We start from the raw sequence: 22,435 nt of genomic DNA, 5'->3' as shown, positions 1-22,435 counted from the left end.
CAAAGTCAAGGTATTGGAGTGGCCATCACAAAGCTCTGACCTCAATCCTATAGAAAAATTGTGGGCAGAACTGAAAAGTGTGTGCGAGTAAGGAGGCCTACAAACCTGACTGAGTTACACCAGCTCTGTCAGGAGGAATGGGCCAAAATTCACCCAACTTATTGTGAGAAGCTTGTGGATGGCTACCTGAAACGTTTGACCCAAGTTAAACAATTTAAAGGCAATGCTAGCAAATACTAATTGAGTGTATGTAAACTTCTGACCCACTGGAAATTAAATGAAAGAAATAAAAGCTGAAATAAATCATTCTCTCTATTATTCTGACATTTCACAGTCTTAAAATAAAGTGGTGATCCTAACTGACCTAAGACAGGGACTTTTTACTAGGATTAAATGTCAGGAATTGTGAAAAACTGAGTTTAAATGTATTTGGCTAAGGGGTATGTAAACTTCTGACTTCAACTGTATGTATATATATATATTATATATATGTGTGTATGTGTATGTGTGTGTGTGTGTGTGTGTGTGTGTGTGTATATATGTATGTCAGTCAAAAGTTTGGACACACCTGCTCTTACCAGGGTTTTTCTTTATTTTTTACTATTTGCTATATTGTAGAATAATAGTGAAGACATCAAAACTATGAAATAACACATATGGAATCATGTAGTAAGGAAAAAAGTGTTAAAGCTGCCTTGATGACAGCTTTGCACTCTCCTAGATTTAGGACAGACACTTCAAAACCTTGTTTCTTATGATACATTTTTTGACTGTCCTTTTTGCCATTTATGAATATGTTATTCAATGCTTTTCTATGGGCTTTAGTAACAAAGGACAACATCTATATTTTTATCAAATCATTATTTTATACTTAAAAAAATATATGTACCTTAAAGAGGTCCTTAAATTGAAAATGTAATTTGACCGTCTTAAAACAGCTCCATATGTCAGCTTAGCACCCCCTCCTCCCCCAACATCTTAGACTTTAAAAGAATAAAACATAACGTAAAGAGGAAATTGAAGCAAGAAGAAATGAAGCAATTAGACGAAAGCCTATATATATGTTCATCTAAAGCAGGATAATGGTGCATTGTGCTCTGGGCGTAACAAAATCCATTGTCACCGACTGGATTTACTCCTTTTCTGTTTAAGTTTGCCATTGATCCAGGACAATGGTGGTGGGAGAGGAAACTAACTAGTGTATTCTATGGGCATACTGTAAATGGAGGCTGCGTTAGCCCACGTTCACACAGCTAACAGCTGTCTTGTGTTGGAGGTGGCAAGGCAAAGTCTCTGTACATACGCACACACACACACACACACACTGTGGATTGATCAATAGCAACCTGTTGATGCTGTATCTGTCTGCTCTGTCCAGCTCTGTCCTGTTCTGTGCTGTTGTTACCTAACACCTTTTACCTGAGAGAGGAGAGATCATGGGCTAGAAACCCAATGAGAGAGAGAGAAATAGAGAGAGTAAAAGACAGAGAGGAAGAGAGAGACAGGGAGAAAGAGAGAGAGTAAAAGAGAGGGAGTAAAATACTGAAAGAAAGAGAGTCTAAGAGGGAGAGAGATAATGCTCTGAGTGAGATGTTCTTGGCCAGTAAACAGATCAGTGCGAAAAGCATTGGCCGGTGTTGACAGAGGAGTTGAGGTTCCATCATCGCTGGCAGTGGTGCCAGCCTCACTGGGACTAGTTCAGATTACGATGTAAACCTCAACACTGAGTGCATGCTGAAATAGTGAAGAATTGGCACCGCCACTGATTCATTTTTATCATCGATTTTGTCCTGGGTAAAAGCTGATATCACATACATGCTTTCATTGTCCCCATAGGAGAACCCTTTTTGGTTCCAAGTATAACCCTTTTTGGTTCCATGTAGAACCGTCTGTGGAAAATGTTCTACATGGAACCCGAAAGGGTTGTACCTTGAACCAAAAAGGGTTCTTTAAAGGGTCCTCCTTTTTTCTAAGTGCGTACACAGGTTTGGTTGAGCTGTTATTTCTGACGTGCACATGATTCCCCATTTGCATTGAGCAGTTGTAGGAAGTGAAGGTCACAGAAGTCATGCAAGGGGCTTGGGGGTTCAAGGACCGAGGCGAAAAATAAGGGGTTTAGCTGTAGCATCTGTAGCATCTCCTCTATCTCTGCTGAAAAATCTCCGGAGGACAGCCTGACCATGAACGCCTGATGAGTCTGAAGACAGAGGGTCATTCTCTCCGGGGCCTGTGGGTGGAGGTCCGGGATCCATGATGAATGCTGTGGGTGGTGGCAGTTTTTTACTCCTGGGTGGGAGGTCTGGTCAAGGGCCACATAGCTGCGCTGCTTCTTAGAGGAATACTTCCCGTGCCTGGGTCCCACCACTATGGGTGGATCCTAGCTGGCTCCTTGTTGTTGTTCCAGACGCTGGTCCACCAGAAGGCTAAACGTCCTCTGCACTACAGGGGCCATTAGGAGAGAGATTGAGAGCCAAGGCCCACTCGCTGCATTCTTCCTCTCCTCTCTTGTCTGTTTTTCACTGTGGGTTGTCGCTTCTCCTTCTTCTCCTCTCACTCGGCACTACAGAGATTCTTGTTATGGAACGGTCATAGCTTGGTAAATAAGCACATATTTAAAGTACACTCTTAGAAAAAAGGCTTCCAAAAGGGTTCTGCGGCCATCTCCACAGGAGAACCATTTTTGGTTCCAGGTAGAAGCCTCTTTGGAAAGGATTCCACATGGACCCAAATGGGATTCTTTTAAAAGCTTCTCCGACTTTAAAGGGTATGGAGACAGCCGAATAACCCTTTTTGGTTTTAGATGGCACCTTTTTTTTCTAAGAGTGTAGATCAATAACAGGCCTGATTTTGAAGTGGTCCGTCTCCCAAGAGAATATGTACTGTGTCACGATGAGTGGCTGTGTGCTTTTCAACCATTCAACCAAGGCCTATCATCTGTCTCCAGCCAGGCCCTGTGCCTGCCTCAGCCTGCCCTGTGACGGACACGTTGCCCGTGAGAGCCTCATTAAATGTTCTCATCGGAAGAGCAATAGATCAAGAAAAGTGAGCGCAGCGTGTTACATTGCAAAACCCCGAGCAGCTCTGTAGAGACCTTTCTACCCCCCCCCCCCCCCCCCCCCCCCTCAGTGTTCTGCGTCAGCCTGCCCATTCATTTCCCTTTCATGTTGTTGACAAGCACCAGTGTTTTATCATCCCCGCTATCTCTGCTACTGCATCTTTGCTTGGGGAGAGGGGTAAGCATGGTTGTGTTAATGTAGTGAAGGGGCACACTGGGGATAAACCACCTCTTTTCTCTCTCTCTCTCTCTCTCTTTCGATCCCTGTCTCTCTCTCTCTCTCTCTCTCTCTCTCTCTCTCTCTTTCGATCCCTGTATCTCACTTTTCATCTCGCTTTTTTTAGGCTCTTTTGAGTCTTGTTTTCCAAAAGGTGATTCAAATGTTTTATTTTTCGGGTTTTGCTTTGGGCTTCGACATTCCAGTGCCACTTCATTAGGGCTTCAAATATACAGTATATTACGTATAAAGTGGGGCGGGCGTTTGTGACACAACTCGGTGTCTCACAGCAATGTAGGGAGCGTTAATTAAATGTAACCGTCCGCAATTTTTAAAGGCGTCGTCGTTGTGCGCTACACTTCTCTGAGCACATGACTAACAGCATTTCCTAATCGAAAATTGAGTTCGATTTAAGCTCAGTTATCTGTGGAGGGAACAGTGCTCTTAACTTATTTGGCAGGGAGAGTGTGTGAGAGAGACTATTTAATCTGGTTGATTGAATGACTGACGATATGTGTTATTAGGATAAAGTGGAGACGGTGGCCCGGTGCGGACATATTCTGAGTGCACCTGCAAATAGTGGCCGAGCCTAATGGAGACCGAGAGTCCTGTTCAGGTCTCTGTCGCAGTATTGCTGTCAGGGAACCAAAGACAAAGCATTAAAGGGGTATTCCACCTTAAAATCAAAGTCAGTCAGATGTGTTTAGACCTTTTTTAAAAGCAGTCTAATGTCAAGATGACTATTTATCTTTCTAAACTTTATTCATAACTGTATTATTTTCGAACAATACGCACATGTAGAGTAGATGGGGAAATGCAAAACTATAAAATTGTACGTTTTGTTGGAGTTTTAATCTGCAGAGGTGTTTCAATGTCAAAGCATGTAACACACACATAGATAACCACATCTATGGAGTTCCTTTCCCAGAGTCACAGAGCGAGGGAGAAGGAAAGGGGGTTAGACAGATTATTCAGCGTTTTTTTTTGTGTTTGCCAAGCATACAAGGTGCGAGGTGACTTGTCATCATACTGTAAGTGCAGTGGAAAGGGCGTATCAGAGCAACGCTAGTAGTTTTGTTTTGCTGAGGTAGTGGGCTTGATGGTAGTTGATGATGGAGGTGATGGAGTGAGATGACTCTGTAACATAACAGGGCCGCTGCCGGGAGGAAATAAGTCTGAACAGTTTGCTCATATTGGGGAGCTGCTGGAGCATCGGAGCACAGGCACTGCTTTCATCATCATTTTTATAACATCAAATCACTATGTCTTTATAGCATTGTCACAGCAGCACAAACCTCCACCACATCTACTGGGGAAATATCTCTCTCATCCTCTCATTCTCTCTCCTTCCTTTTCATACTATATCAATGAATCCCTCTCTCTCTCTCTTTCTTTCTCCATTCTGTCTCTGTTTCTCTCTCTCTCTCTCTCTCTCTCTCTCTCTCTCTCTCTCTCTCTCTCTCTCTCTCTCTCTCTTTCTCCTGATCTTTCTTTTCTCCTTCCTGCTCTTCTAGTCTCTCATATTCCATGTTGTGAGGTGTAGGATCGCAATTACAGTTGCCTTTCACCAAGGTGACGAGGGATGTTTGGTTCTGTGATTTGTTCGCTGGGAAAGTATCAAGGTCTTACTGACTCCTAGAGAAATAAGAAAAGACGTGCTGGTGGCATTCTGGTTCCCCCAATGGGCTTTGAGCTTTGGGTTGAGACCAGCCATCCTTTCATCCTGACACAATCATATCTAAGAGCAATTTGTTTTAGTAAGTAAATGGCTTCCGCTACAGTAAACCTGCTTTGATGGTAGATATTTCATTTCGGTGTGCCAGTTCAAGTGCCTGTGATTTGTCGTTGCAGCTGACTCGAGTAGTATGGCTCTACCTCCATGTACATCATTCGCACAACTCTAACAGTCTCAGCGTCCGTGCTTTAGTTGTACTCAGATCCATCATAGCCCTTTGGAAGATAGCTGATCAGGAATGTAACGCGTCTCTTTGATCATAGAATCGGAACATTCGTCAGTGGATCCAGATCTGGAAGTTCGGTTTGGTTCTCCAAATTGCGTTTTTTTTTTTTATGTTATGTTTATGTTTTATTCTAAATGCTGTGATATCCTTCCATCTGAACGGCTTGTTGATCCATTTTGAGTTACTGTCGAGGTCTTTCTCGAACCCAATGATCTGCTCAAACCGGCTCAAACCAACACCTGCCTTGCAGTTGCTCAGGCGTCAGATAAGTGTCACTGTGCATCGGGTTGAACATCCATACTTATAGGAGTTATTTTAGTGACACTGGCCTCCTTGTCCCACGTAAACAACTATGCGGCTCTGACAATAGACCACTGTTGAGGACATATTAGCATGCGGATTCCACTGTTGTTTTTTCCTACACCATTTCGTTCCAGTATAGTGTCTACATTGTTCTTCAGGGAGCGCTGCACTGCATGCCTTGTGCTCCGGGAGCTAACTAGCATGGTGGCTTCTGTCAGAAGGGGATAAGTTACAGTTAATGCCGTAGATCTCAGCGTCACACTGATGGCCATAGTGTCCATTCGCACATGTGGAAAACAAATGGAGAAACGTGTGATTTAGCGTGTCAGCGTCGGACATTCAATGACAAATGACTGACCTAGGGATATGAGTACCACCCTGCATTCCACTGCTGGCCTGGCTCTGAAGCTAAGCAGGGTTGTTCCTGGATAGGAGACCAGATGCTGCTGGGAGTGGTGTTGAGGGCCAGTAGGAGGCACTCTTTCCTTATGGTCTAAAAAAATATATTTCCCAATGCCCCGGGGCAGTGATTGGGGACATTGCCCTGTGTAGGGTGCCGTCTTTCGGATGTGACATTAAACAGGTGTTCTGACTCTCTGTGGTCACTAAAGATCCCATGGCACTTATCATAAGAGTAGGGATGTTAACCCCGGTGTCCTGACTAAATTCCCAATCTGGCCCTCATACCATCATGGCCACCTAATCATCCCCAGCCTCCAATTGGCTCATTCATCCCCCCTTCCTCTCCCCTGTAACTATTCCCCAGGTCGTTGTTGTAAATGAGAATGTGTTCTCAGTCAACTTACCTGGTGAAATGATTCCTGTACAGGAATGTGGAAAGTATGCCATTATCGGGCTTGTGGTGGGGGTTTGGGGAAGGATATGTGTGTGCTATGTTACTTTTATACAGTATTATAACTGTAAGGAACTTTTGGCTTGGACTGAGGGAGGAGACACTGAAACCGTTTTGATAGTACTGTAGGTAATGACCCTTGCTAACAATGTATGGTTTTCCCATGTGCAATAATCTCCTAGCTATGTATTTGATCTGTGTTCTAGATCTATTACAGGGCATGTCACTCAGGATCCCTTCTCTGTTGAGTTTCTCTGGCAGAAAGGGCAGGGTCTTGTCAAAGGGACTCATTGTGCAGGGCCCTTGTGCGCCATGCAGGCCCATAGTCCAATAGATAACCCTTGTTGTTTCTGCGCAGGCCTGGGTGAGGCAGATGTGAACCCGAACAATGGCTGCCCCTCTGAGAAGGCGGCGGCGGTGACTGACTCCACGGGCGCTGAGGGGCCCAACAGCTATGAGGCCAGCACAGCTGATGCTGACGATAGCGCCGTGCCACGCCCCCACCTGGTCCGCCTCTTCTCCCGAGATGCCCCGGGCCGCGAGGACAACACCTTCAAAGACCGCCCTTCTGAATCGGATGAGCTACAGACCATCCAAGAGCACAGCGGAGCGGGATCAGAGTGCGGTTCAGAGGATCAGGATCTAGACTAAGTTTGTTTCTTTGCCCTCCTTTCTCGCTCTTAATACCCCCTTCGCTCTTACCTGAGAGACCGAACCCCACTTACAGAGATACTAGCAGCATTACCCAACCCTAACCACCGACATGGCAACTGCAAGCTCCTCTGGACTGTCTAGCCTGGGAAGGAAAAAGAAGGCCCCTGGCCTTATGGATCAAATTGGGAACTTCTTTGGAGGGGACAAGAAGAGGAAGAGCAAGGTGAGGAAAGGAGAGAGTTTGATTTGTTTCAAAGATACACCTTTAAAGTACCATGGTTCATTTTTGTATTCAGTCTTCATTTGACGAACTAATGTCTGACTTATGGTTTTGGCAGATTGTGATCTGCAAGAATTTGTCACAAGTTTTTGTTTCAATTTGCTTAGATTTGATGTCGTTTTTCTTTTTTCTTGTGATGTACCAAAGTTTATGACATTCTCCTGAAATGTGCTTATTTGCGAATGAATGGCATTGAAAGCTACATTTAGACACTGGATAACTGATTTGGGTGTGGTTTGAGATTAGTGTAGCGCAAAGAGGCTTTGACTTAAAGTCATTGGAATAATTGTTTTGTGATTGTTAGTACCACAATTTTTTTTTATTTAAAATTGTATATTTTACATTTTATTTCAGTTGGAGCTTCAAAGCATCTGTGCTACTTATATGGTCATAGTTGTGGTACAGTACAAGTGAATGATTGAATTGATCCATTTACGTGTGTGTGTGTGTGTGTGTGCTTTCATTCCAAATATACTGTATGCTTAACTCATAAATATATCTAAAACTGGAGCCGTTTTAAAGTTGTGTATCAGGTATTTTTAAGAGAGAGTAATGATTCGGGAGATTTCATGGGGAAAATTGTAAGAAATGTCATATGTCAGCACCCTTACTTGGATGTATTTTGGGAGAGACTGTTATGATTGTTAGGCTACCAATTTACCTGATTTCTGAGTCTTTAGTTGTTTGCCATTTTAACTGTGGATAGTCCATGGTGGGGAACTATAACCTAAATGCCTTGCATGGACCTCCATCGGGTGTGGAGAGAGTCTTCGACTAGGATTCTCTCACTCCTTTACAAAGACAGCTCTAGCCCATAATATTGTACATAATCCAACATAAATAATATAATATACTATAGAGTAGGAGAACCCATTTATCTCGGCTAATCCTTATCCTATATGGGTTTATGTAGAATTCAAGATGCTGCGTTGTGTAGTCGGAGTTCAGATAATATATGTCATTTAGAGGACGCTTTCATCCAAAGCGATTTACAGTCATGCGTGCATACATTTGAAGTATGGGTGGTCCCGAGAATTGAACCCACTATCCTGGCGTAGCAAGCGCCACCTGGACCCAGATGTGTGTGTGGATAACTGTTGCGGTACAGTGAGAATAGTTGAGCCCACATTGCCTTGTTTGTCTCGCTCTCTCTGTGATGTGCTAAATGCTAAATCCCAAAGCCTCTCCTTTGAGCTGGTGACAAGGGATGTTGATATGGCAACCCAGTGCAGTGCACATTTCAGTCCGCTTGGCACTGTTTGTGTATCATTTGTCACCTTTGGAAGCAGAGGAAAGTCTGAAACAAAACGTACTGTATATTTCAACAGTTATGTGTTGAAGTTGGTACAGTGTGTTGAAGAGAGAGTTCAAGTCCAACTCTGTTATGTTGTCCAGCTCTGTTTCACTCTGGGGATTGGGAGTGAGTTCCTCATTGGTTCAGAGAGGAGAATGGTAGTTTGAGATGGTGATCCAATAGGTTGTAGAATGTGGTCTGAACTGTCTCAACAATATGCATTCTCCCAAGCCTTATAACAACTTCAGAGAGGACAAAAATCTTTTGACTTTTGCATATTTTAATTCAATCCCAGATCAAAGTAATTTTAGCAGTTTTTGTTTTTCATTTCGGAATGATTTGGTTGTGTGCATTGTAGATCAGATTCTTTCACATTTTAAACATCATTGAAATGTACTGCTAAAACATCTGTCACGAGTGAAAATGTCAGTGTTTTGCCTGTCAAAATTGAATGAACAAAATTATTGTAAAAAGAGGCAGTATTAGCTTTTTGGTTTTATCTATTTTATCTATTTGTTTGAATTTCATTGTCACCTCTTTCTGTTCTTTCAGGAAATGGTATGTTGTTTTCTACATCAGAGTAGTGGAGTTGCCTTCAGATGTGTGATAAGTGTTTGTAATTCAAATACATGATCCCTAACTCTCTGTTGCCTCGGGCAGAATATATTTTTTTTTTCTGCACTGATCAAAGTTTAAAAAAGGATAAACATATTTAAATTAAAAATTAAATTAAATAAAAAAAATGTATCTTCAAGGTCCAAAGTAGCCGTTTAAAAAAAATCTAATATCAAATCATTTCTGGGTAACAGTCAAGTACCTTTACTGTGATTGTTTTCAATTAAAATGGTCAAAAGAAACAAATTGCTTCTTAGCAAAGAGTAATTTCTCAAGCAAGAATTTAGCTAGGACTATGTGGGAGTGGTCTGAGTGGGGAGGGGAAAACTAGCTGTTATTGGCAGAGAGGTTTGGAACTCTTTCTTATTGGTCTATTAACTAATTGACTGCCTGGTAATCCCACCAAAACAGGCTTACATTTCATGCTGTCTTTTCAAACAGCTCTTACACTAAAAGGGAATTGACATAATTTTCACAATTTCACAGTATTATTCCAGCCTCATAGTGTGGAAATATACACTGGGTGTACAAAACATTAGGAACACGTCCTTTGGAGGGTGGACTATTCTTGATACACACGGGAAGCTGTGTATCACACCAAACACCAAACCGGTGTGCCTGGAACCTACTACCATACCCCGTTCAAAGGCACTTCAATCTTTTGTCTTGCCCATTCACCCTCTGAATGGCACACATACTACAATCCACATCTCAATAGTCTCGAGGCTTAAAAATCCTTCTTTAACCTTTTACTGCAGTGGGCTAAATCAGGGTCAGTGTCTCTTGGTAGTCTTAAACAAATCTATTTTGAAACAAAAGTATACACCTCACACACATGGTTATGGGCTTAAAGAAAAGAAGACACCTGTACTATGTCAGATATAGAGTTGGAATGTATTCAATTTTGAGTTTGCATCCCAATATTACACTTTATATACATCACAGAAGACTGAAATATAACAAAACCGTTTGACATAAACACCAGATTTGCAGCTTAATTTAATTTTTTTATAATAAATTTATAAAAGATTATGAATAACATTTCACCCATGAGGCCACTAGGTAATTTGACTGCAGGAAAGGGCTACTGTTATTGACAGATATGAACGTTCACTGTTCAGCCATGGATCCTTTTACAACCTGGAATTAGCTCTTTCTGTTGTACATTCTTGTCTTGGTTTAACCTTTTATTTTTTATCTTTTCATTAGTTGATTCTGGTTTGAAACTAGTTCATGGGAATCTGCATGGTGACGTCATATTTATTTTAAGAAATTAGAAAGATATCACCAAAAACGAAGACAAAACTGGTTTAACCTCAGGAACTAAAGCCAATTTCTTACCTGTCAAAGCTGATTGGTAATCTGTATTATTCAAAAAGGGGAAGACCTTATTAGACTAATTTGATGGATAAATGAGTGTCTATGTGCAGTCACCATGAAACTGAACTCCATGACAGCAAAATAAGTCAATTTAAGTGCGGGGTCTATTGAGTAACTTTATCAGAACTAGGACCCGATAGCCTGAAGAATGTTAAAAGTACAGTACAACAACAGTTTATGATTCAGAACCCAAAAGGTTTTGCACTCATCCTTGGCCTGAGTACCAGTCTGTTTGTGCCATCATGCCAAACATGTCAACAAAATGTTTGCGTGACAAGGAGTGGCATGATAGCAGAAGCAGACTGATACCCGAGCTAACTCAACCCCAGAGTCTTGGCCAAAAGCTTCTAAGAGCTGAACTCCTCCCGCCAGCTAGATGGAGCACCGCTCAGGTTCACTGGTGTCTTTTACCCCGACCTGGATCAAATACTATCTAAAATCATTTCAAATGCTTCAGCTGGGCTTGATTGAGCTTGCCTGGCGCAATGGAGCCAATAGAGTAGTCTCAAAGTGAAAACCCTGCCCATCTGGAACTCAAGGCAGGCTAAAGCAGACGCTAAAAGTATTTTAAGGAGTTCAAATAGTATTTGAACCCAGGTCTTCCTTTACCCTGTCAGGAACTGTGTTTGTGTGTGTGGGAGTCTGTTTGATCCCAGGGTGGATCCATGGATCCTATTCGCTGATCCCTTTTGTAATGCTTTGAGATATCCAACTGATGCTTGTAATTTTGTTTGTATTTCCTGTGAATTGTAATGACCAACATCTGTTCCTAACCTGATCCTGTTCTGAGCGTTTGGATAAATGGCTTGATTAAACTCTCTTAACAACACCCACCCTGAGCAGTGTTTTGTTATGCTTTTGTATTGCTGTTGTTTTTATTTTGTAATGTCACTTTTGTTGTGATGTGAATTTCATTAATCTGATGATAGTTAGGGGATTGAATAAATAACTATGTTTAATTGTTACCAGATTTAAATTAATCATGTAACAACTAATTGATTAGGAATTTGGGGCACCACGGAAGAAGTTGTTTAACAAGTTACCATCTCCCGAATTAAACTCAAGAAGATATAAGTTTTATATATCCATAACAGTCACTTATTAATCATTACCTCATCAGTTCTCATTCTGAACAGTCGTTGCTGATTATTCAGTACTACAAAAAGTGGTTTAATCATTTATTTACTAACTAACTAAATAATAACACAGAATATACACTTACATGAGACAAAAGTCCCTAGTAGACTGACCAGATATGATGGCTTGTTACACATATGGAGAGAGGGTGGGGAAAGAGAGAGAGATAAATGGGACATTTTTCTGGTCTGGTAGGTGAGGTTAAGTTGAGGCAAAGTTCTAATCATTCCCCACATATAGCTAACGCTCCATGCTTTACTGGTCTGGTAGGTGAGGTTATCTTCTGATCTAGTGTTGAGGTTGAGAGTTTCAGCGTTTCCAACCATTTCAACGTGTGGACCATGGTCTCACTTCTTTTGGTCGAGTATGTTACATCTTAGCGAGTCCTTTTAAGCACTCGGGGGCGTTCCTGACACGAACTCTGACCTCACTAGGGGCGTGGCTAGTCACTGTGCACAGTTTATATGAAAAACAATGATCTTATTAGAAACTAAAATCACATCCCTGTCTTAACAAAAATAGTTACATCCATTTTCATATCACATAGACAACATATGGGATGGAAACTTGACAGCCGAAGGGGGTTTCTTTCCTAAGTTACGGTATTTGGTTCATACAGTTTTTAATAACATCACAAAATTAAAAGCAGTATGACATTCGTTTTCTACATCTACTCATTGACCATTTCCCACATTCGGATGTTAGAAATATTTGTTCCGAAGTTCACCTTTTGGACGTTAGAGTTTTTGGCTGGCAGAAGTCTCTTTAGACAAAAGACGTTCCAATCCCAATACTAAAGGGTAGAGAGAGAAAGTTCCCCCCTCCAGAGATTTAGAGCAGGGTGTGAAGGTGACCATCCAGCAGCTCCCCCTCTCATCTCTGTGGGAGAGAGAGAGAGGCCTGGTTTCTGTCACCCCCCACCTGTCTGATCTGCCCATTCTGATCCTCAAAGGACAGTCATGACACTTTTAATAACCCTCCTCTGATGCAACACTACGGTGAATGTCCTTCTAACAATTCAGTTTCGATCCAGTCGAGCTTGAGAAGTAACCTCTCATGCTGGGCTGAGGTGGTCAATGCTAGGAATAGCCAATGGGAGAAGCTGGCCTAGTTGAAGAGGGAATGGAATGTACATCATCAAACTATTCCCATTTGTTTTGTCTTTTCACTTCTTAAGTGGATAAGACCACACTCTGCAGTAACAGCACACTTGTCTAGATGAGGCTGGGAGAAGTGTGGTGTAAGTAGCTTAATTAAGTAGCTTAAGGCCATGTAAAATGTGGGCTAATGTCTTGTTTCTTGGATGAAAGAACTAGAAGGTACACCGACATTGACTGATACCCTGGTAACAGATCTGTCTGCGCTTTCTTAGCCAACTTCTATAATTGTTGTCATGCCAAACAGTCTGGCCTCACCTCAATCTCCATATCTGATCATGCTGTCATTGATGGGCACAGTGAGAAGTTAATCATGTTTGGCATGACAGTGACCATAGGATTTGGCAAGACAGCATTAACAGATCTGGGACCAGGTTAATATGCTGAATTCTTTCTTTTGGAAATGCATCTTAGTACTGTCTGCCTCATGACTTTTTTTCAACTGAAAATTATATTTCAGTCACATTAGTATTTTATGCTTTTTTTAATTGAAAGTATTTTTTGAATTGCTTTTTAATTGAACATCTTGGAAAGCTTATCAAGATACAGTCAATCAGGATAAAACAACAGTGTTTATTTCCTGTTTTCATTTTGTGTTCAGGTTAGCAAAGGGGCAAATAACAGCTATTTTCAAAACCAACCGGAATACAAAATGAAAACAAGAAAGTCTGTCTCACTTAGTCTGTCCCACGTTTTGGAGACCTCTACTGAAGTATTTTCATGCTACTTCTCATTGAATCCATTAGATGTTCCTCATGGTCAAAAAAAATGAAAGAGTCAAGGAGTCAATGCTACCTTGTTCTTAATTTGTAAATGTGTATATTTGACCAAATCTAAGACATTAATAGTGATAGCCAGAGTCAAGTTAAGTCAAGTGTTTGTACTTGAGAGTGAAACAAGGACAAGAAAAACAACCTGAACTTTCTCTGAGCACTACATTTATTTGACTGTGGTATAGTTGGTGTTTTGTTTGTTTTAGGATCCAGAGTTGATGAGGAATGAGGAGTGTAGAGTATACCTACTATTACCCTACTTTCACCTGGCACTGTAAGACAAGCACTGTCAAATGTCAAGAGCTAGGTCTCACTAGATGTCTGGTCCAGTACCCTGGTATTGGATGGTAAAAGAACCAGTTCAATTATGGTTTACTAGATTGTAGTCCCCAACTTTGTCTTGTTATTTTTCATCAGTGTTAGGGAATGTTCTAGAGCTCCACTGCTTTCTAATATGACACTTTGTTGTAAACTGTCAACCCCCTGAGGTAGTTGTCCAATTCCTGCTAGCTTCTCTTAAATATTTGGAGAAGTTTCAGCAAAGAGACAACCAAAGAGGTCATCTGGCAAGTACTTCAAAAAGTCTGTCCTCCCGAGACTACGAACTGTTACAGTAGATTTCACTCCAAAGGAGTTAGTCAGTGGCTAGTGGATCTGCAGCCGGTCAGTCTTATTAATCAATCGCCAAGTTGTCAGTTATGACACTGACGGACAATCAAATCCAAGTCAAATGTAAAGCTGTGATGGATTGAGGACTATATAATAGCACTATATATACAGTTGTAGTCGGAAGTTTACATACACCTTAGCCAAATACATTTAAACTCAGTTTTTCACAATTCCTGACATTTAATCAGTAAAAATTCCCTGTCTTAGGTCAGTTAGCATCACCACTTTATTTTAAGAATGTGAAATGTCAGAATAATACTAGAGAGAATTATTTATTTCAGCTTTTATTTCTTTCATCACATTCCCAGTGGGTCAGAAGTTTACATAGACTCAATTAGTATTTGGTAGCATTGCCTTTAAATTGTTTAACTTGGATCAAATGTTGCGGGTAGCCTTCCACAAGCTTCCAACAATAATTTGGGTGAATTTTGGCCCATTCCTCCTGACAGAGCTGGTGTAACTGAGTCAGGTTTGTAGGCCTCCTTGTTCACACAAGCTTTTTCAGTTCTACCCACAAATTGTCGATAGGATTGAGGTCAGGGCTTTGTGATGGCCACTCCCAATACCTTGACTTTGTTGTCCTTAAGACATTTTGCCACAACTTTAGAAGTATGCTTGGAGTCATTGTCTATTTGGAAGACCAAGCTTTAACTTCCTGACTGATGTCTTGAGATGTGGCTTCAATATATCCACAGAATTTTCCATCCTCATGATGCCATCTATTTTGTGAAGTGCACCAGTCCCTCCTGCAGCAAAGCACACCCACAACATGATGCTGCCACCCCCGTGCTTCATGGTTGGGATGGTGTTCTTCGGCTTGCAAGCCTCCCCCTTTTTCCACCAAACATAAGAATGGTAATTATGGCCAAACAGTTCTATTTTTGTTTCATCAGACCAGAAGACATTTCTCCAAAAAGTACGATCTTTGTCCCCATGTGCCCCCAGTTGCAAACCGTAGTCTGGCTTTTTTATTGCGGTTTTTGAGCCTTGCTGAGCGGCCTTTCAGGTTATGTCGATATAGGACTTTTGTACCTGTTTCCTCCAGCATCTTCACAGCGTCCTTTGCTGTTGTTCTGGGATTGATTTGCATTTTTCGCATCAAAGTACATTAATCTCTAGGAGATTTAACGCATCTCCTTCCTGAGCGGTATGATGGCTGCGTGGTCCCATGGTGTTTATACTTGCGTACTATTGTTTGTACAGATGAACGTGGTACCTTCAGGCATTTGTAAATTGCTCCCAAGGATGAACCAGACTTGTGGACGTCTACAATTTTTTTCCTGAGGTCTTGGCTGATTTCTTTTGATTTTCCCATGATGTCGAGCAAAGAGGCACTGAGTTTGAAGGTAGGCCTTGAAATACATCCACAGATACACCTTCAATTGACTCAAATTATGTCAATTAGCCTATCAGAAGCTTCTAAAGCCATGACATCATTTTCTGGAATTCTCCAAGCTGTTTAAAGGCACAGTCAACTTCTGACCCACCTGAATTGTGATATACTGAATTAGAAGTGAAATAATCTGTCTGTAAACAATTGTTGGAAATATTACTTGTGTCATGCACAAAGTAGATGTCCTAACCGACTTGCCAAAACTATAGTTTGTTAACAATAAATTTGTGGAGTGGTTGAAAAACGAGTTTTAATGACTCCAACCTACGTGTATGCAAACTTCCGACTTCAACTGTACATAATTTTAATGTAGGGTGCATGGATGTTTCACCTATTGTGGGTAAGATCTGTTTATTTGACAGTGGGCAGTTTGTGATTTGTGTGTGTCCACAATAACTCACACACTGTCCCAATAGGATAGGATGTAGTGATCACTATGTGGCCCTCATATCTTCCTGCTCCTTAGTAAATAATACATTTTTACAATTCATTTATTCCAGAATAAATGATTGACCGTGATCCATTTCTGAAGGAGTCGGGGCGTCCAGGTTTGACCTCCAGCACCTCTGAGGAGAGAGGTTTGACAGTAATTAAATCCTCAGGGAGGAGGTGTCCTATGAGTCCTGAATACTGTCTCTACCTGGGTCTAGGTGACCTTGTTCTTCACTGCAGGAAACTTTTGGTCACTATGACATTAACATGACGATGTGATCTGGTGTCATATCCATTCATGACTGCACTTCTAACTTATGGCTGTTGTCATGATAGAGGTAACTGATTTAATACCTCTGGATAACAGGCTCTATGTCAGAGGTGAAACGACACTGACGTGTTAATGGGATAGTGAAGTGTCAAATGAAGAGCAGCTCGCTGAGTTTAGAGAATGTTGAACGGGCGTCCATTGTTGTGTAAATCCAGTCATGTATGTTGAGGAGGAAACGGGATTTGCAGCTTTATGGAAGTTGGATGACAGTGTGGTGCGTTTGTATTGTTTTTCGCTCCCGCTGTGGAACGAGCACAGCTACTTTGTGAAGTCTGAATTGTGGCCAAATAACAATGCGCTCCGTGCCTGGAACACACACTTACCTCTCGTACTCTTCAAACATCAAACAGAGAGAGGAGACCGTTCCCCCCCTCCCTGCGCAATAATCCCCCGCTCGGCTCTATCCTGAAAGGACCCTCCTTGAGTCAGAATAGCGTTGTCCTTTGAACACTCTTCTTGTGTTTTGGTAATACTATACTGACAACGTTCAGTGCAACATGTTTCAGTGAAGGACATGTGAAGTTCATAACTGAATATTGTGATCCTTCTTTACAAATAAATCAAAACGGATTCTAAATTCAGAATTGAGGATTACTCAATGTAAAATAAGGTAAAGTAGATGTTAAAAATATATATATTTTCAGAACTATTGCCTGATTCACTGATGCATTTTGAATGACCTTTTACTCCTGGCACAGGAGGCTGCTGAGGGGAGGACAGCTCATAATAATGGCCGGAACAGAGCAAATGGAATGGCATCGAACACCTGGAAACCATGTGTTTGATGTATTTCATACCATTCCACTGATTTCACGCCAGTCATTACCACCAGCCCGTCCTCCCCAATTAAAGAGCCACCAACCTCCTGTGACTCCTAGAGTCATAAAAATTCCACAGAACAATACTTTCCAAAAATTCTGAATCAGCTAAAATTTTGAAGGTTTTCTCAAGCTGCCAACATCATGTAACATACAATAGTGTATAATTGTTGGTCTAGTTGCATTATCTGAAGACAACGCATGGGTGTGAAGGTACAGAGAAACCCGCGGCAACACTGAAATCACCACTGAGCACCTCTCTCTCTCTCTTCACATCTATTCCTCTTTTACTAACTCCTTGCCTGTCTTACCCCTGTCTTTCAATGTCTCTCTCGCTCTACTTCTCTCCCTCCACTCTCTGACTTTCTCTCCCTAACTCTTTCTCTCAGGCTGCTCAACCTCTGGAACTGTATTTAGTGGGAACATGACTGGAACTTCTGATGTGTGTTGTACCTAACATTGATGTCATTCCTAATCAACTGTGGACAGGGTTCTGCAATGGCAATCAGTAATGAACCCCTAGATCTGCATCCCAAATGACACCCTATTCCCTATATATTACACTACTGTTGATGGGCCCTGGTCAAAATGGGGATGGGGTGTCATTTGGTACGCACCCCTGTTGTCTCCATCTTGGTGACAGAGCTGCTGGGACACAGAAAGGTTAACCGTTGAGTCATCCAGTCGCAGCTGTGAGACAGATCAGTTCTTCACAACAACCACAAGCGGTGGAATTAAATCACCTGTACCAGCTCCAGCACAAACCCAGCGAGCACTTTTTTGATTGAAAATAACTTATTTTCCACTTGTTTTCGACATCCATGCTACCTGGCTATTCTACTGAGCGTCATCTGTATTCATAAATGTGTTGGATATTATCATCCACTACCAATAGAATGCGCCGCTTGGTTTGATAGATTCTAAATGACCTCTGGTCCTCCGGGTTAGATGCCTATTTATTGGAGAGGATAATGCTCATAAGAACAAACACATTTTCTATGTTAATGTGTTTCTTTCCTGAGGTCATTGTCTGCATGAGTCTGCATCCAACCATCCATCCATATATGGGCAGAAAAGACAGTGAATGAGATTCAATTGGAACCACTAATGAGTGTATTATATTGTGAATGATGTACAGGGGTGAAAGTTTGCCCTCTCTGTTTGGTAAAGTTCTCTCATAGGGATAATCACAGGGATTCAGTGAGAGCCTCAGCCTCTCCACTCTCTTCACTTACTGACATTAATGGGGTTATAAAGGTCCCCTTGCTCTCACGCCACAAAATACCACAGAGAGAGAGGCACTCATTAGGATGAAATGGGTTTCGCTATATCAAAGGATGTTATTCACAAACATATCCCTAAATAGCCAACCGGGAATAATCGGGGTTATTATTGAGAAAAGGACAATGAATCTTTTCAGAATCACACAATTTTAATTAAGGTCCCAGTTGTGTGCGCCTGGAAAGTACACGTTGAAGCATATTGTGAGAAAAAGGGGGGATGCTATTTATTCAAGTTCAAGAGAACGAGACATAGAGCTAATTTTGCATTCATCCCTATCCAATCCCCTGAAGATGTATCTGTCTGAAGTACAACTTAATTGCATTGATCTCTACTTAACTTCCCCTTCAACAGCATTTAGTGTTGATATTTATCACACTTTGCAAAAGATCCAAAACTTTCTCCTACTGACTTTATTCATTTGTTTATAATTCCTTCATCCAGTTAGTTTTGAATGACTTATTTTCAGTTTGAATGAGTTTTGGATGGGCGATATCTGTGTACACCTACTTGAGTCTGCTGTGAATGACTCGGAGAGCTTATCTCAGGTCTTCTGTGATGTAAGAGCTCCCCAGGTAGTCCATCCAGTTGAAGAAGAAGTCGTTCCACAGCCCCAGAAAATGTGCTTCCAGCATCCCTGGTGTTTGGCAATATGCCACCAGCTGTTTCCAATGGTAACACCTTTCAGGAGCTGGAGAGTGGAACCAGAGTAGAGCCTGGTCTGGTTCAGGTAGCACACTTTATTGTTAGGTTGTGTTGGGCTATATGTTTTCCCGCTGCGTCTTTATAATGTTCTTCCATCCCTCCCTCCGTTACTTCTTCCATCTCTGCCTCCTTTCCTTCTTCCATCCCGCCCTCCTTTCCTTCTTCCATCCCTCCCTCCATTTCCTCCAGGGTTCTTTCCGTGGCCTGTCCTCTCCTGTCAGACCTGCCAAGGCAACCCCTAAGGGTGGGGAGAACGCTGTTGTGCGCCTCTTCAGAACGATCGTGAGTAAACCCATTTGCATAGTTTGCCTGCCACTGTTGATGTTTGACTTGATGATATGAGGGCGGCAGGTGGTCTACCAGTTAAGAGCAGGTAGCCTAGCGGTTAAGAGCAGGTAGCCTAGCGGTTAAGAGCAGGTAGCCTAGCAGTAGAAATAACTTTAGGCCAGTAAACGAAAGGTCACTGGTTCAAATCCCTGAGCCAACTAGATGGAAAATCAGTTGATGTGCCCTTGAGCAAGGCACTTAACCCTAATGGTCTCCTTTAAGTCGCTCTGGATAAGAGTGTCTGCTAAAGGACTAAAATGTAATGAGAAATACCCTCATCTATTGTATTTCTAAAGGTCTGTGTCACTCTCTCCCCTCAGGTGTCCCCTGCCCCTCCTAAGTCTAGGGTGAGCCCCATTTACCTTACTCTTTGTCAATATTGTCCAATTGAGGAGTTGAAGGTTGTTTTAGTCTTTGGATGGGATTGTGTATTTGTCTTTGTTAACATGTGATGTCACTGAACGTATGTCACTGAGTCTGTGCTCTCTCTGGTGACGCGAGCGTCTGCCTTACTCTGCTATGCTCCACCCTGGATGTGGACTCATCTCTTCTTTGCTGCACTGCCTTTGCTCTGAGTGATTAACTTTCCTCCCCTCACCCCTGTGTCTCACCCCTGCGTCTCACCCCTGTCTATTCCCTGTCTCTGTCTCTTACGTGTCCTTGTCCAGTGGACGGCAATGACTGCGAAACTAGGCCAGGTACGTGGTTAAACGCTACAGCTAAAGAAAACGAGGAGAAAAATCCCCGGTCGTTCTTTAAAACAGTATATTCTGTAGCCATTTTAAGACTTGAGAGCTTCTTGTAATCCAAGCATACATGCATAACACCCTCATCAGTTTTTCTATTTTATTAAATCATGTTTTGAGTGGTTTGGTTTGGCAAGCTCTCCGCCTCCGGCTCAATTGAAGTCGTTTTTCCCTTTCGGTATGATAACCAGCAACTTAATCCTGCTTTTTCTTATTCGCCCTGCTGAATTTGAAGTCTTGGCCCCTGTGCGAGCGTGCATGCACGTGTGTGTGTGTGTGTGTGTGTGTGTGTGTGTGTGTGTGTGTGTGTGTGTGTGTGGGTGTGGGTGTGGGTGTGAGTGTGAGTGTGAGTGTGTGTGTGCACATGCGTTTGTGTCTTTCTGTATGTCTCTGTGTGTGTGTGTGTGTCAGTGGTGGCTGTTGAGGGGAGGACGGCTCCTCTGGAATGGATTCACTGGAATTGTACATAGAAACCACATTTGAAACCATTCCATCGACTCCATTCCAGCCATCATTATGAGCCGTCCTCCCCTCAGAAGCCTCCACTGGTGTGTATGAGTGCGTGGTGTGAGTGTGTGTGTGTGTTGTGGATGTTATGAGTCACACATAACAGCTAACATTGTCTGGGGGGGGGGTGAAATAACAGAGTGATAAGGGATGAGATCTTTAAAGCTCTTCTCTGAGGTAAGGGATCTTTAAATAACACTTTGAAGTGTTCCTCCCCAACATTTCATTCATCCTCGTGCATGTTGATCGGAGTTCTGCGTGAACGGTTCCCAGTCTAAATCCCCCCCTGTGAGAGTCAGAGCAGCCACAGCTCAGCTGTTACCGAGATGGAATTTCAAATGTTTGATTTAGAAAAGTGCTTAAGTGAAGCACTTCCACTTGACTCGGATTGATTTTTGCTCCACTGCTTCGATGCCGCCACGAATGAGCCACTTTTTGATCTAGGCTAGACTAGTTCAAAACTGTATGTACAATGTCACTCCATGATAAGAGTCACTGACTCAATAGCCATCTTTTCTATAACCTCGTCACCGGCTGGCTTTCAGTTGAGCCTGGGGACGAGGCTGTCGCTTCTATTGTTTTCATGCAACATGATATTATCATTCTTGAAACAACCATGCAATACCCCACGTAAGATATGTACACATGATGCCGCTTTTTAGCCATTAGTAAATCATTTAGATGAACAAACAGAGAGATGAGCTGGCAAAAGCACACACTGACTGGGCCACCATGCTAGGTGACGACAACAATGTCTCCCGGTGTCTTACCTCACCCCTGCTCTCTTCCAGGGGTCTCAGAAGTCAACAGGATCCGCTAAGGCGAAGAAGGCCGGTGCAGGAGACAGCGGAACCCTGTCCAAGATCTTCAAAATGGTAAAGGAAAACTAAACCCATTTTTAAAGGGACGAAAACGCTCTGATCTGTCTTTGACATTTGTGTCCCTGTCTTTGACATTAACATAAAAAGGGAATATCCAATTATATAATTCCCTTTGTATGTTATTGAAACAAATTCCCGAATGTGCACTTGATTAAACCGATGGGGTCTTTCTTTCTCTTTTATTCCTCCCTTCTGTCTCTCTCTCCTTCTTTCACCTCAGTGATGATACCCACCATTCAGTGAGTAGCTAATGAGTCATGGGCGGCAATATATACTTACTCTTACTTGCTATGAATTTATTCAACGTTGATAGGCTAAGGCGACACCTTCCACTGCCTATCACACCATCAGCAGAATAACTGCATTTTGATACAGCCTCTAGACAGTGATAATTACAGTGTCTGGCTGATGCTTTAAGCTTCATGCATTAAAGAGTGCAGTTTGATGTCAAAGGTAACGCTATTTTTGGCTTGATGCGGACATGCAGCACCTAACATAATTGGCAGCTTACTTGCAGGCAGTGATCTTGCACCTGTGGGCCTACACCTGGCTGTGAAACAAAGGGCTTCGAAACCAGCTTTAGGGATAGTAGTCTTGCTTACTCTTAATGGCTGTTCTAAGACCTGTGCTAACTGCAATGGGAGATGCTTAGCAATTACAATTGTG

General features: G+C 42.2%; 2 protein-coding genes across 2 annotated transcripts in view; both read left to right on the top strand.

The window, feature by feature from the left end:
* The window catches only part of LOC120031269 (myelin basic protein-like), a 46,644-nt gene extending 37,310 nt beyond the window's left edge, over nt 1-9,334 (top strand). Inside the window, exon 4 of the mRNA XM_038976946.1 lies at nt 6,748-9,334. Within this exon, the coding sequence (XP_038832874.1) occupies nt 6,748-7,040 (293 nt within the window). The 3' untranslated portion in view covers nt 7,041-9,334. The remainder of the gene's footprint in view (nt 1-6,747) is intronic.
* On the top strand, nt 7,153-21,778 carry LOC120031565 (myelin basic protein-like). The gene is made up of 5 exons (XM_038977374.1): nt 7,153-7,266; nt 19,498-19,590; nt 19,956-19,982; nt 20,304-20,333; nt 21,680-21,778. Exons 1-5 carry the CDS (start codon nt 7,153-7,155, stop codon nt 21,776-21,778), a joined length of 363 nt encoding a protein of 120 aa, XP_038833302.1.
* The last annotated feature ends 657 nt before the right edge of the window (nt 21,779-22,435 follow it).

The sequence above is a fragment of the Salvelinus namaycush genome, chromosome 37 (assembly GCF_016432855.1).
Source record: "Salvelinus namaycush isolate Seneca chromosome 37, SaNama_1.0, whole genome shotgun sequence".
Classification (NCBI taxonomy): Eukaryota; Metazoa; Chordata; class Actinopteri; order Salmoniformes; family Salmonidae; genus Salvelinus; species Salvelinus namaycush.
Note: the sequence above shows the minus strand (reverse complement) of the source record. Positions and strands in the feature narration are given on the sequence as shown.